Source organism: Polypterus senegalus, chromosome 7 (genome assembly GCF_016835505.1).
Source record: "Polypterus senegalus isolate Bchr_013 chromosome 7, ASM1683550v1, whole genome shotgun sequence".
Lineage (NCBI taxonomy): Eukaryota > Metazoa > Chordata > Cladistia > Polypteriformes > Polypteridae > Polypterus > Polypterus senegalus.
Genome location: NC_053160.1, coordinates 9,997,306 through 10,010,969, shown reverse-complemented (window position 1 = coordinate 10,010,969; position 13,664 = coordinate 9,997,306). Strand labels below are relative to the sequence as shown.

Sequence of the window (13,664 nt, the reverse complement as noted above, 5' to 3'; positions counted from 1 at the left end):
ACAGAGAGTACTTTTGGGGGACCTCCCTCATTTCTATATGACCCTGAGGTTCTTCTAGGAAGAATTCCCGGCTTGTCCAAGAGCCTGCTGTCTCACATCATGGAATTAAGAGTTCGGGAAGCAGCGGGTGAGACTCAACAGGAGGACAGAAGAAGGAAGAATTTTTTTGTATTGTGTTTTGTTCACTGATCTTATACAGGTGATTGTTAAAAGGTGTCTACAGTGAATAAATATCCTTTATATTACCCCAGTGTCATGTTGGGCTTTATTGTGTCTGAGGTTTAGGGCTCAGTGGCACCAACTGATCATTATAAGTTTAAAAATATCAGGTATCAAACTCTCATTTAGAGGATCTGTACAAAACTTAAAAATTTGGCAGGGTCTAATCAAAAACATTTTAGAACAAGCTTTTAAATTGAGGAAGTGGGTTCTCTTCCCTTTTTTTATTTTATTGATTTATTTACTATTAAAGTTTTACTCTGTTGGCCTAGCTCTCTTTCTCATGGGTCGGGGATGATTTGATTCTAACCTAGTTTGGTCAATTTTGACTTGCTTGTATGGAATGTTACTTGATTTAAATAAATTCAATAAAATGTTTAAAAAAAAACATATATGCAAATAAATGTTACAATATTTCATCTTTTGAACAAATAACTACAGAAAAATAGGTTTCTTATTTCTTTTTACCAGTCACATCATTTAGTTAACATTATTTCATAATATTAAAGTTTGCAGAGGAAGTGTTGAGTTCTATACTTGAGTGCTGACTTTGTAGAGAGCACGTCATTAAAAAAGTGGTATAAGATGTGCTGACTGATCAATTACTTTTTAAATAAAGCATGAAACAGTAAATTCAACACATGCATTTTGGATAGTGATTTGTTGTGTACACCCTTAAAAATAAAAGGTGTGATGCCATAGGGGAAACGTTTTTGGTTCATGAAAGACACATCCACATTTATCTATCTAAATCTGTGAAGACTCCACACAGTAAAAAGTCATGAAAGGATGGTTAACAGATTTGTGAAATCGGCTCATAATTTTAAAAAAAGACTCTTGCTGCATACAACATATGCCAAGCCCTGGCTTACTTAATCTGTTAGTATGCTATCACACATTCAAGATTTCTTTTTTTTTTTTCTTCAATGTATTAGAAAGATTTCAAAGCAGAAAACACCCTCTCCAGGATGAAGTGGTGCTTGGTCAAGCAAAGGTTCTATGTAGAACCACAAAATCCAGTAAAGAACCATACAGTGCCATTAAGGAACCTGTATTTTTAAGAGTGTACTTCCATTTGTATGATTGTTTTAGAGAAATTACCTGCCAAGCACTTTAGTGTGGGTATTGATAACATTCAAGGCTTCCTTGAAATTTCCATTATGAATAAGGCAGACTACTTTGCAGTGCAGTGCAGTGGCATCATCTTTATTTTCCTGAAGAACTAGAGAAAGAGAAGAAAAAGAAGCATTCAATGTAACAGCAAAACTGTTTTAAACATATAACCAGATTTTACAAAACTGGCATTTCTTTTGGTTTAATTACTGACCTTAAAATGACCTTCATGAGCCTTACTGTTTGAATTTGGCTAAGGACTGAAATAAAATGGGTAAACTAAAAACTATACCCACTCTCGGAGAGGACTCTAGCCAGCTCAACAACCCAGATAAAATCTGAAATGCAAAAAGTTTTCACAAGAAACCACTCTAGAATAATAATAATAAAAATGTTAATATAGCACCTTTCTCAGACTCAAAGCGCTTCACAGAAATTCACAAAGAACAACAATATACACCAATGGATACAAATAATATCTGCATAAATATTAAATAAAGATAACATCATCCTAAAGTTAGCAGACGACACCGCAGTGATTGGAAGCATCACTGGTGGGGATGAGGTGGCCTACAGGAGGGAGGTGGATAGTCTGGCATCATGGTGTGAGGACAACAACCTCACCCTCAACACAGACAAGACAAAGGAGATGATAATGGACATGAGGAAGGAGAGGAGACCTTACCAGCCACTGTTCATCCGAGGGCTTGAAGTGGAGAGGGTGAGCAGCATTAAAAACCTGGGTGTCTACATCAGTGAGGACCTCACTTGGACACTTAACACCACACAGCTGGTCAAGAGGGCCCAGCAGCGGCTGTATTTTCTGAGGAGGCTGAGTAAGTTTGGTATGTCGACTAAGATCCTCGGCAACTTTTACAGCTGCATTGTGGAGAGCATCTTGAACAGCTGCATCACCGTGTGGTATAACAACACTACTGCTATGGACCACAAACGCCTGCAGAGAAGATCACCAGGACCCCACTGACCTCTCTGCAGAGCATCTATAACTGCAGAGTCCACAGGAGAACTGCCTCGATCCTCAGGGACCCCACCCGCCCCTAACACGAACTGTCCACACTTCTACCCTCAGGCAGGAGGTAATGAAGGATGAAATGCAGGACTTCCAGGCTAAAGAACTCTTTCTTCCCCAATGCCATTAACTCCTAAATAACTGACTGGAGTTTATAACCATGGTCCACCTCATTCTACCTACCTCACATAACTAACTGTATTGGACTTGTCCATCACACACCTACCTCCACAATTTCACTTTATGCTGCCTGTTACTTATCTATCTGCCTCTTATTATTTAGGTTTATCTTTATACGTTGGTTTGGTCATTTAGTGTGGACAGAAAAGAAAGAATTTAATGGTACAGGAAAATGTGTTTCTTACTGTGCACATGACAATAAATTTGAACTGAAATAAAAGGCATTGAAACAGAATAAGCGACAATAAACCAGAATAAAATACAAATACTACAAGAAAACTATGAACAAATAAAATAATTTGTGGAACAAACAAAAATCTCCTTGGGAATCCAGACAGAGTGGTTAAACTGAAATAAAAGTCAGAAAGTCAATTCCAGTGACAATGACAGGAAAACAATTAACAGAGCATTATTACTCTTAGAAGTGTAAGCCTTTCATGTGGAGAAATTGCAAAAACAAAACAGTGTCAGTAAGTGCAGTGGTGTCCTACACAATCTACAGGCAATTGGGAACTGGAAGAAACTCTGATAAGAAGAGATCTGGCAGAGCCAACGTCATAAGCCAATCAGAAGACAGATTTCTGAGGGTCATCAGCTGGTGGGATCCCAGGCGCCTCACAGCACAACTTCTTTAAGCGCAGCTTAACAGTTCAGGTCGACAAAAGCAAATGTCAGTGTCTACTGTGAAGAGGGGACTTTGTGCTGCAGGCCTGACAAGGCGAGTGGCAGGAAGAAAGCCATTCCTTAAAGGACAAAACAGGGCCTTGAAATACCAGCTGTGGACTACTACAGACTGGAAGGAAGTCTTAGGGACTAATTAATCAAAATTTGAAATCTTCATTTCATCACGCAGGTTGTTTGTACACCTTCAAGTTGGTGACAGGATAGTTCCTCTGTGTGTGACACCAACTGTCAAACATGGAGGACAAAGAGACAGAGTTGGTGACTGGCATTCAGAGTCAAAACAGTTTCCACAGTTTGGCTGTTATAAAGCAAAAGAGGGCTATTTTGATGAATTTAAAAATTGTAAATAAAATTTTATACACTTAATCTTTCCTTGGATTGTTTATTTGCCATTGTTAATTTTTCTATGCCTTGCTTTCATGAAACATTATGACATTAAAACTGTGAATTTCCACAACAATGAAAAAACTGAGGTGTTCTAAAACTTTTCACCCATGGTGTATTCAATTTAAAATATATTAATTTGCATATTTGAAATTAGCAGGTTTGACAAGCCAGAATACTATTCTGAACACTGAAGGCAGAAACTGTTACAAATTAAATTAGTTGTCTAAGGTATTAAATGTTAAAATAGCTTGCCAAATGTTTAAGTAATACAAGCTTATGAATCTTCATTTTAAAGACATTAACCCAGTTAGTAAAAAGGCTTCCAAATTTATTGAAACTCTGCTGTGTTAATCTTAATCCATCCAACTAACTATTTTCCAAATTTGCTTGTCCACAGCAGGGTTGTGGGAATGCTGGAACATCTCCCAGCAAGCGTCCGGTGCAAGTCAGGAACAATCTTTGGACAGGGTGGCAGGCTTTCACAAGGGTGACCATAAACACATGCATGTATTTCGACTGTGGCAGGAAGCCAGAGCACCCTGAGGTAACCCACACAGGCATGGAGAGAACATGCAAATATGTCGTATGGGAGAAGTGCTACCACTGTGCCGTCTTCTTTGATAACGTATAGGACGCTATTGACACAGGCTGCTCTCTCTCATTTAAAGCCATTCCCAAAGGTGTGCTCTCACATCCTCCTTCTACAAAAACAGTGGAAGACAATTATTTTAGTCAGTGGCGCAAACTGAGATCTCTGTCAGCTCAAGTGACAAGTCTGGCTTTAGACTTCACCTGTCTTTTCTCTCCAAAGCAGGCTTCTCTCATTTTACTTCTGCTACATCAACTACAGGGTGAGCCAAAAAGAAGTACCACATTTCAAATGTTTACTCTACAAAAATGCTACAAGATAAAATACATTTAATTATGATATAAGAAAAGATATACAAAATATATTTTTATTCCCTGTGTTTTAAAAATGATATCTTAAAAGGTAGTGGCTATCATTAGCGATACACTCTTCGAGATGATTTCTGAATGCTCGTATGACTCGTTCGAACATTTCAAGGGGAATAGCGACGATTTTGTGGTCCTTCAGGGCTTCAAGGTTTTGAGGTCGGTGTGTGTATGTATACCTTCAAGTTGCGATGTCCCCACAAGAAGAAATTGCACAAAGTGATATCTGGCAAACGTGAAGGCCACCCAACATCACTGAGCAGGGAGATCAGCTTCCCCGGAAACATCACTTGCATGGATCTCCGCACAGGCAGTATGAGCTATTGCTCCATCCTATTGAAACCAGGCATCCACCACAACCATTTCTTCCAGTTGGGGTCGCAAAAAGGTCTTGAGCATTTCGATGTAACGTTATGAAGTGACTGTGACCTTTGCTTCTCCCCCTCCTCAAAAAAGTAAAGGCCTACAAAGGCGCACCAAACTGTAACATGCTCACTGTGCGGGGGCCTCTGATGGAAGTCCACGAAAGTTGGTTTTAGCTGAATAGCAAAAGCTGTGCTTATTTACGCAACCATTCAAAGGAAACGTGCCTCGTCACTGCACATAATGATGGCATCTCAATGAACGGTTTGCAGAATGTTCGCGCACAACTCTCTACGGCTCTCCCAGTCTCTCTCATTGAGTTCCTGCACTACTGACACCCACTGAAGAATTATTTTCCGAGTTGGGACGTCACCTTTAGGAGGAATGCTGAAGTGCAGTCGGAAGACTCATTGCATAGTGATGATGGATTTGTTGTTTTTGAAGAACGCTTCGAAAGCAAAAGCATGGTGGGCACCAGACTAAAAACTACAAGGGATCGCCAATCGAAGGGCCCCCACCCACTCAGTTGCCTCTACCTCACACAAAGACTTTGAGAAATGTGATACTTTATTTCGGCTCACCCTGTATAAAAGAGAATTTTTGTTCAGCTACATATTATCCATCATCTTTTACAAAAATAGCTGGAATAGATATGGAACTAGTAAAGTTTAATAAATGGGTCTTTTGGGCTACCAAAAATCCATCCATTTTCTAAATCTGCTTCATCCTGAACAGGCTGTGAGGAAGCTGGAGCCTATGCCAACTAGCATAGGGTGCTAGGCAGGAACAAACCCTGATCGGAGCACCCAGCCATGGCAGGGTTTACACACACATACTAGGGCCAAATTAGCATCACCAATCCATCTAACTAGCATGTCTTTGGACTGCAAGAGGAAAGCCCACACGAGGAGAACATGGGCTCTGGTCACGTGACTACAAGGCAGAAGAGCCACTGTGGCGTGCTGCCTGCTACCAAAAATCTTGTGTAAAATTCTAGCAATGTCATGTCTGTGTAGCGAAGTGTAAAATGTTATTTATAATTTTGTTCATTTTAGTTATGAACTTCCCCAAAAAGCTATGTTCTCTTTGGAAAATTTGAGTCATTTTTTTTTTTTTTTTGTAAATACAAACCGGATTCCAAAAAAGTTGGGACACTAAACAAATTGTGAATAAAAACTGAATGCAATAATGTGGAGATGGCAAATGTCAATATTTTATTTGTAATAGAACGTAGATGACAGATCAAACGTTTAATCCGAGTAAATGCATCATTTTAAAGGAAAAATATATTGATTCAAAATTTCATGGTGTCAACAAATCCCAAAAAAGTTGGGACAAGTAGCAATAAGAGGCTGGAAAAAGTAAATTTGAGCATAACGAAGAGCTGGAAGACCAATAAACACTAATTAGGTCAATTGACAACATGATTGGGTATAAAAAGAGCTTCTCAGAGTGGCAGTGTCTCTCAGAAGCCAAGATAGGTAGAGGATCACCAATTCCCACAATGTTGCACAGAAAGATAGTGGAGCAATATCAGAAAGGTGTTACCCAGCAAAAAATTGCAAAGACTTTGCATCTATCATCATCAACTGTGCATAACATCATCCGAAGATTCAGAGAATCTGGAACAATCTCTGTGCGTAAGGGTCAAGGCCGTAAAACCATACTGGATGCCCGTGATCTCCGGGCCCTTAAACGACACTGCACCACAACCAGGAATGCTACTGTAAAGGAAATCACAGAATGGGCTCAGGAATACTTCAAGAAACCATTGTCAGTGAACACAATCCACCGTGCCATCCGCCGTTGCCAGCTGAAACTCTACAGTGCAAAGAAGAAGCCATTTCTAAGCAAGATCCACAAGCTCAGGCGTTGTCACTGGGCCAGGGATCATTTAAAATGGAGTGTGGCAAAATGGAAGACTGTTCTGTGGTCAGAAGAGTCACGATTCAAAGTTCTTTTGGAAATCTGGGACGCCATGTCATCCGGACCAAAGAGGACAAGGACAACCCAAGTTGTTATCAACGCTCAGTTCAGAAGCCTGCATCTCTGATGGTATGGGGTTGCATGAGTGCGTGTGGCATGGGCAGCTTGCATGTCTGGAAAGGCACCATCAATGCAGAAAAATATATTCAGGTTCTAGAACAACATATGCTCCCATCCAGACGTCATCTCTTTCAGGGAAGACCCTGCATTTTCAACAAGATAATGCCAGACCACATTCTGCATCAATCACAACATCATGGCTGCGTAGGAGAAGGATCCGGGTACTGAAATGGCCAGTCTGCAGTCCAGATCTTTCACCTATAGAGAACATTTGGCGCATCATAAAGAGGAAGGTGTGACAAAGAAGGCCCAAGACGATTGAACAGTTAGAGGCCTGTATTAGACAAGAATGGGAGAGCATTCCTATTTCTAAACTTGAGAAACTGGTCTCCTCGGTCCCCAGACGTCTGTTGAGTGTTGTAAGAAGAAGGGGAGATGCCACACAGTGGTGAAAATGGCCTTGTCCCAACTTTTTTGGGATTTGTTGACACCATGAAATTCTGAATCAACATATTTTGATACATTATGATACATTTTCTCAGTTTAAACTTTTGTTCCGTGATTTATGTTCTACTCTGAATAAAATATTAGAAGTTGGCACCTCCACATCATTGCATTCAGTTTGTATTCACGATTTGTATAGTGTCCCAACTTTTTTGGAATCCGGTTTGTAGTTTTATATGCAACGTGTTTGTATAAATAAAAAGGGGAGAAGCGTGGTGGCTGCTGTGGGGCATAGGGGAGCAGACATTTATGTGATACCCTGTCCATTTTTTTCCTTTTGTTTTGAAAAGAGTCTCTTGAAGAGGAAAATAAAAGCTTGTGTTTTAACCCTACATGATGATCATTTACACAACGCAGAGAAAGGCAGATTGCAGTTGGTTACATCTGCACTGGTTATCTCAATTTCTTTCCAAACTGAAGGCCATTCTGAAAAATACTGCACATCCTCTCTCTAGCACACCAAGGACTTTCATTTCAGCCAAGAAATGTGATGGTGGCCCCTTTATATCAATAGCAACGTGCCTGTATAGTGCCTCACGGTGACCGTCAAATCAGAAGTTCTCTTTCTTTTTGGTCATTCTGGTCTATGTGTTTGTGTGTATATACTTCTCTTTCTGTCTGTATTTATTTAAAGAGCTTAGTAAAAAGCAATATTTTCACATGGGGAGAAAAAGTTCTATCTAAATGATGGAAAAATAATGCAGTATGTTAAGGTAATACTAGAGCAGCTGCTGCAGGGTGGCACATATCAAAGCCTGTCACCTACTTCTCCTCCTTGTTTACATCATCATACATTTGGAAGAACATGTCAAAAGAAATGTTTGCCTTCTGCAATAATATCAGCACAGATGTCGGGCGGATTTTGATTTGTTCTTATTTAAAAGAACAGAGAAATACTAAGCCAGTCACAGAGCACTGAAGCACTTTCGTCGTTAAGGTTTTCCTCCATTAGACTGATAAAGCGCAAGGTAAATCAAAGAAATTTAACAAAAGGCAGCAAGCATCTACCCATTGACCATAGGATAGCGGCTTTTAATATTTGCGGACAAATGCCTGTCATTCACAGATGATGACTTCGCACTTAATGCGAACCGTACCGTTCATAACTCAACAAAATATAAAACAGTATGACAATTTACAATGCCACCCTAGACAGTTCTGAAGTAATCGGTCAGCACCCGCACCCCAACTCCGTTCACTCCTGCTGCCCGGAACTAAGGACACGTCGCCTTTACTGCTTTGGCTCTTACGACTATCGGAAGACAGGCGCAAATTCATATCCACACATATACGGATAAACCAGGTGTACTACTTTCTCCACGCTTCTAAAACTCCTCTTTCTATTATTTGTTTTACCAAACTTAAAACAGGCAACAACAAGCGGTAGCATATAAGCTTTTAAAACAGTGCTCGCCGTAGACCATTACAGCTGCATGTATATAATATTTATCGTTACAGCAGAAATGCAACGCCGTGCAAGTAACAAAACAAAAAAAAAATCTTTACGTTTATTAATTGCTTTGAGCGCCCTCGTGTAGTCACCGTTCTGTCCATGACGACTCACTTCATTCCACAGCGCTGTAACCGACAACGCCGCACTCGCCATCTTTCAGTCGACAGTCCCACCGGAAGAGGCGGGGTTTGCGGTGTGACGTGTTTCGCAGTCGACATCGTGGTTCATATTGCAGTGCATGCTGGACTTGATGTGGACTTATACAGTCGATATTCCTTGAAGAGCCGAGAATCACAGCAACAGAAGTAAAATGTAGCAACATGTTTATTAAGGATCTACAAATTCTAAAAACCCCTAAATGCTGTGCAATGTAAGTGGGCATCAAAATGCATGGCTGCCTGGAAAATGGTACGGTCATATATTTTAAAGAAGTGAAAGAAAAACCATGTATGGTTTTATGCCGAGGAGACGAATAACTGGTGCAGTCTGTGTATTGAATTGAGACAGCCCATACAGTAGCGTCGAGAAAAACAGAGAGCTTTGCACGTGGTGTTTTTTTCTGATTTGGAGAAGGCTTCTGATAGAGCAACACGTTAAGGGGTCTAAAGGTGCTTGAGAGAGAAAGGAGGACCAGAGAATAAGGTGAGAATTGTCCAGGGTATGTATGACGGAGTGAGGACTCGGGTTAAAAGCAGTGTTGGGGTATCAGACAAGACACCAATTAGAGGGTGTCTGCACCAGGGGTCTTCTTGAAATCCTGACCTCATTGATCTGCTTATGGATGTGTTGAGTTGTGGGACCTGGTGCAGGCTGTTAGCTGATGACGATACGTTGCATGACACCAGAAGAGAGGAAGTTTGAAGAATGGAGAAGAGCTTTGGAAGACAGAGGGCTAAGATAAAGAAAATGGAAAGGCTCTGGAAGAAGACTGGTCTGGCTGTTCACACCTTGGCTTACACTGAACACTTGAAGGAATACAGATGTGCCTTATCTGCTGCACGCTCAAAGTACTATTCCACTCTTTCTGACTTTGGTACTTGCCGCCCTAGATCTCTTTTTAATACAGTTAACAGACTTTGTCAGCCTGCTGGTAAAAATCCATATTTCTCTGTTGAGCACTGTAACCTATTTTTGGACTATTTTCACTCAAAAATTATGACCATATATCAGTTTCCCTGCTAATCATTCCTCATCTCTGTCGACTGATCATACTTCTAAACCTACAGTTTATTTATCTAAATTTAACCCCACTGCACCAACTTCTATTGCTGAAGTAATATCTAAATTAAATACGTGGTGTGGCAGAAAAGTAATGAGACTGGCAACACTGCAAGCGATCTGGCAACGCTGCGCTGTTGTCCTTGATAGAGCACGTGTATCAGTACCCTCCCATAGCTCAGTGCGAGTTTCAACTCCTTCCGTTAACTACGTGATTTTTGTGACTGCTATTAGCGAAGTTGTGTTTTTGGTTGTGCGTCACGCAAAATGGAACAGCGGAATTTGGAGCAACGTTGTGCCATTAAACGGCAAGTGTGACGTTTGAAAAGTTAAAACAGGCCTATGGGGAACATTCTTTATCCCATGCTCAAGTTTTTCGCTGGCACAAATCATTTTTGGAAGGCAGAAAACACGTTGAAGATGAACACCGTTCAGGGAGGACTTCAACTTCGAAAACCAATGAAAACATCAAACGTGTGAACACTCTTGTGAGATCAGACCGTCGTTTAACATTAAGAATGTTGAGTGAACAACTAAATTTGAACAGATTTACCGTTCATCAAATTTTGACTGAACATTTGCACATGCGAAAGGTCTGTGCCAAAATGGTGCCGAAAAACTGCCCTCTCCATAACAGAATTTTTGACCTCAAAAGGCATTCCTGTGGTTCCCCAGCCCCCTTATTCACCTGACCTCAGTCCGTGTGACATTTTCCTTTTTCCTAAACTGAAAAATGTCCTCAAAGGACGTCATTTCGGGACTTTAGAAAACATCCAAAAGAGTGTAACGGACATGCTGAAGACCATACCGGTTGAAGACTTCTAGTGCCGCTACCAACGGTGGGAACAACGTCTCCATCGGTGTGTAGCTGCCCAAGGGAACTACTTTGAAGGGGATAACATTGATGTTTGAAAAAAATAAAAACTTTGGTAAATAAAAAATCAGTCTCATTACTTTTCTGCCACACCTCGTAAATCTGCCTGCCACCTAGATCCTGCACCTACTGTACTTTACTTATTAAGGCTTGCACTGACAAACTTTCTGGCCCCATTTCTCACTTTATCAGCCGTAGTTTCCATACCTGTGTTGTTTCAAGTGATTTAAAAACTGCTGCTGTAATCCCTGTTTTAAAAAAAACCTAGCTCAGATCCCTTACAGCTAAAATTTTACAGCTTTGACTAAGATCTTAGAAAAGGTTGTTGCTGCTCAACTCAATGATTATTTAAATTTACAGTACATAACCTGCTTGAGCCTTTTCAATCTGGATTCAGAGCCCTACATAGCACTGAAACTGCTTTACTTAAGGTAGCCAATGACTTAATGATAACCGCAGATTCTGGGATGGCCACTGTTCTAGTTCTTCTTGACTTGAGCACAGCGTTTAATAGTTAGCCATGACATTTTACTGTCCCAACTTTCACCTATTGGTATCTCTGGTCCCGCTTTTTCTTGGTTCACATCATACCTTAGTGATCGCCAATATCACATCTTCATTAGGGAATACAAATGTGCAACTACTTCATTCACACAAGGTATCCCTCAAGGGTCAGTTCTCGGTCCAATCTTCTTCAACATCTCTATGCTTCCATTGGGGGAGATTATCCATCGGTATGGTCTGAGCTTCCACTGCTATGCCGATGACACACAACTTTATGTAAGCGTGGATGGAACTGCAACATCTTCACCTGTTGCACTCACTGACTGCATTCGGGAAATTAATCATTGGATGACAGATCATTGTTTTACAACTCAGTCCTGATAAAACAGAAATCTTATTGGTTGGCACCAAATCTGTCCTCTACCGTTCGTGGGCTAAAAATTGACATTGATGGGATCCTGGTTCAACCCTCAGCATCAGTCCATAATTTGGGTGCCATCTTTGATCAGCTTCTTACTTTTCAATCACACATCAGCTCAATAGTAAAGACAGCCTTTTGTCATCTTCGTAACATTGCTCATCTGCATTCTTTCCACAGTGTGAGTCACTCATTCACGCTTTCATCACTCCTCGTCTCTGGACTATTGCAATGCATTATTTAATGGCTTCCTGACTAAATATATCAACAGATTACAATATGTTCAGAATTCTGCTGCTCGTTTACTTACACACAATAAAAAATCTGCTTACATCACTCCTGTCCTCTATGAGTTACATTGGTTACCAGTTTCTTCAAGAATCAAATATAAGATTATCCTTCTCACTTTTAAAGGCCTTCATGGTTTAGCCGCTCATTATCTGTCTGAGCTGCTGCTTCCTTACACTCCTGCCCATGCATTTCGATCATCGGATGCTACCTGACTCACTGTACCTACAGAGCATCCGGAAAGTATTCACAGCGCATCACTTTTTCCACATTTTGTTATGTTACAGCCTCATTCCATAATGGATTAAATTCATTTTTTCTCAGAATTCTACACACAACACCCCATAATGACAACATGAAAAAAGTTTACTTGAGGTTTTAGCAAACTTATTAAAAATATAAAAAACTGAGAAATCACATGTACATAAGTATTCACAGCCTTTGCTCAATACTTTGTCGATGCACCTTTGGCAGCAATTCCAGCCTCAAGTCTTTTTGAAGATGATGCCACAAGCTTGGCACATCTATCCTTGGCCAGTTTCGCCCATTCCTCTTTGCAGCACCTCTCAAGCTCCATCAGGTTGGATGGGAAGCGTCGGTGCACAGCCATTTTAAGATCTCTCCAGAGATGTTCAATCGGATTCAAGTCTGGGCTCTGCTCTGGCTGGGCCACTCAAGGACATTCACAGAGTTGTCCTGAAGCCACTCCTTTGATATCTTGGCGGTGTGCTTAGGGTCGCCCCAGTCTGAGGTCAAGAGCGCTCTGGAGCAGGTTTTCATCCAGGATGTCTCTGTACATTGCTGCAGTCATCTTTCCCTTTATCCTGACTACTCTCCCAGTTCCTGCCCCCCACAGCATGATGCCACCACCACCATGCTTCACAGTAGGGATGGTATAAGCCTGGTGATGAGCGGTGCCTGGTTTTCTCCAAACGTGACGCCTGGCATTCACACCAAAGAGTTCAATCTTTGTCTCATCAGACCAGAGAATTTTGTTTCTCATGGTCTGAGAGTCCTTCAGGTGCCTTTTGGCAAACTCCAGGCGGGCTGCCATATGCCTTTTACTAAGGAGTGGCTTCCGTCTGGCCACTGTACCATACAGGCCTGATTGGTGGATTGCTGCAGAGATGGTTGTCCTTCTGGAAGGTTCTCCTCTTTCCACAGAGGACCTCTGGAGCTCAGACAGAGTGACCATCGGGTTCTTGGTCACCTCCCTGACTAAGGCCCTTCTCCCCTGATCACTCAGTTTAGATGGCCGGCCAACTCTAGGAAGAGTCCTGGTGGTTTTGAACTTCTTCCACTTACGGATGATGGAGGCCACTGTGCTCATTGGGACCTTCAAAGCAGCAGAATTTTTTCTGTAACCTTCCCCAGATTTGTGCCTCGAGACAATCCTGTGTTGGAGGTCTACAGACAATTCCTGTGACTT

General features: G+C 41.2%; 1 protein-coding gene across 1 annotated transcript in view; it reads right to left on the bottom strand.

Annotated features, from left to right (window-relative positions):
• The window catches only part of srp72 (signal recognition particle 72), a 54,560-nt gene extending 45,447 nt beyond the window's left edge, over positions 1-9,113 (bottom strand). The window contains exons 1-2 of the mRNA XM_039758220.1: positions 8,987-9,113; positions 1,321-1,441 (exon numbers count right to left, since the gene is read on the bottom strand). Of these exons, the coding sequence (XP_039614154.1) occupies positions 1,321-1,441; positions 8,987-9,086 (221 nt within the window). The 5' untranslated portion in view covers positions 9,087-9,113. The remainder of the gene's footprint in view (positions 1-1,320; positions 1,442-8,986) is intronic.
• Positions 9,114-13,664: the final 4,551 nt, after the last annotated feature.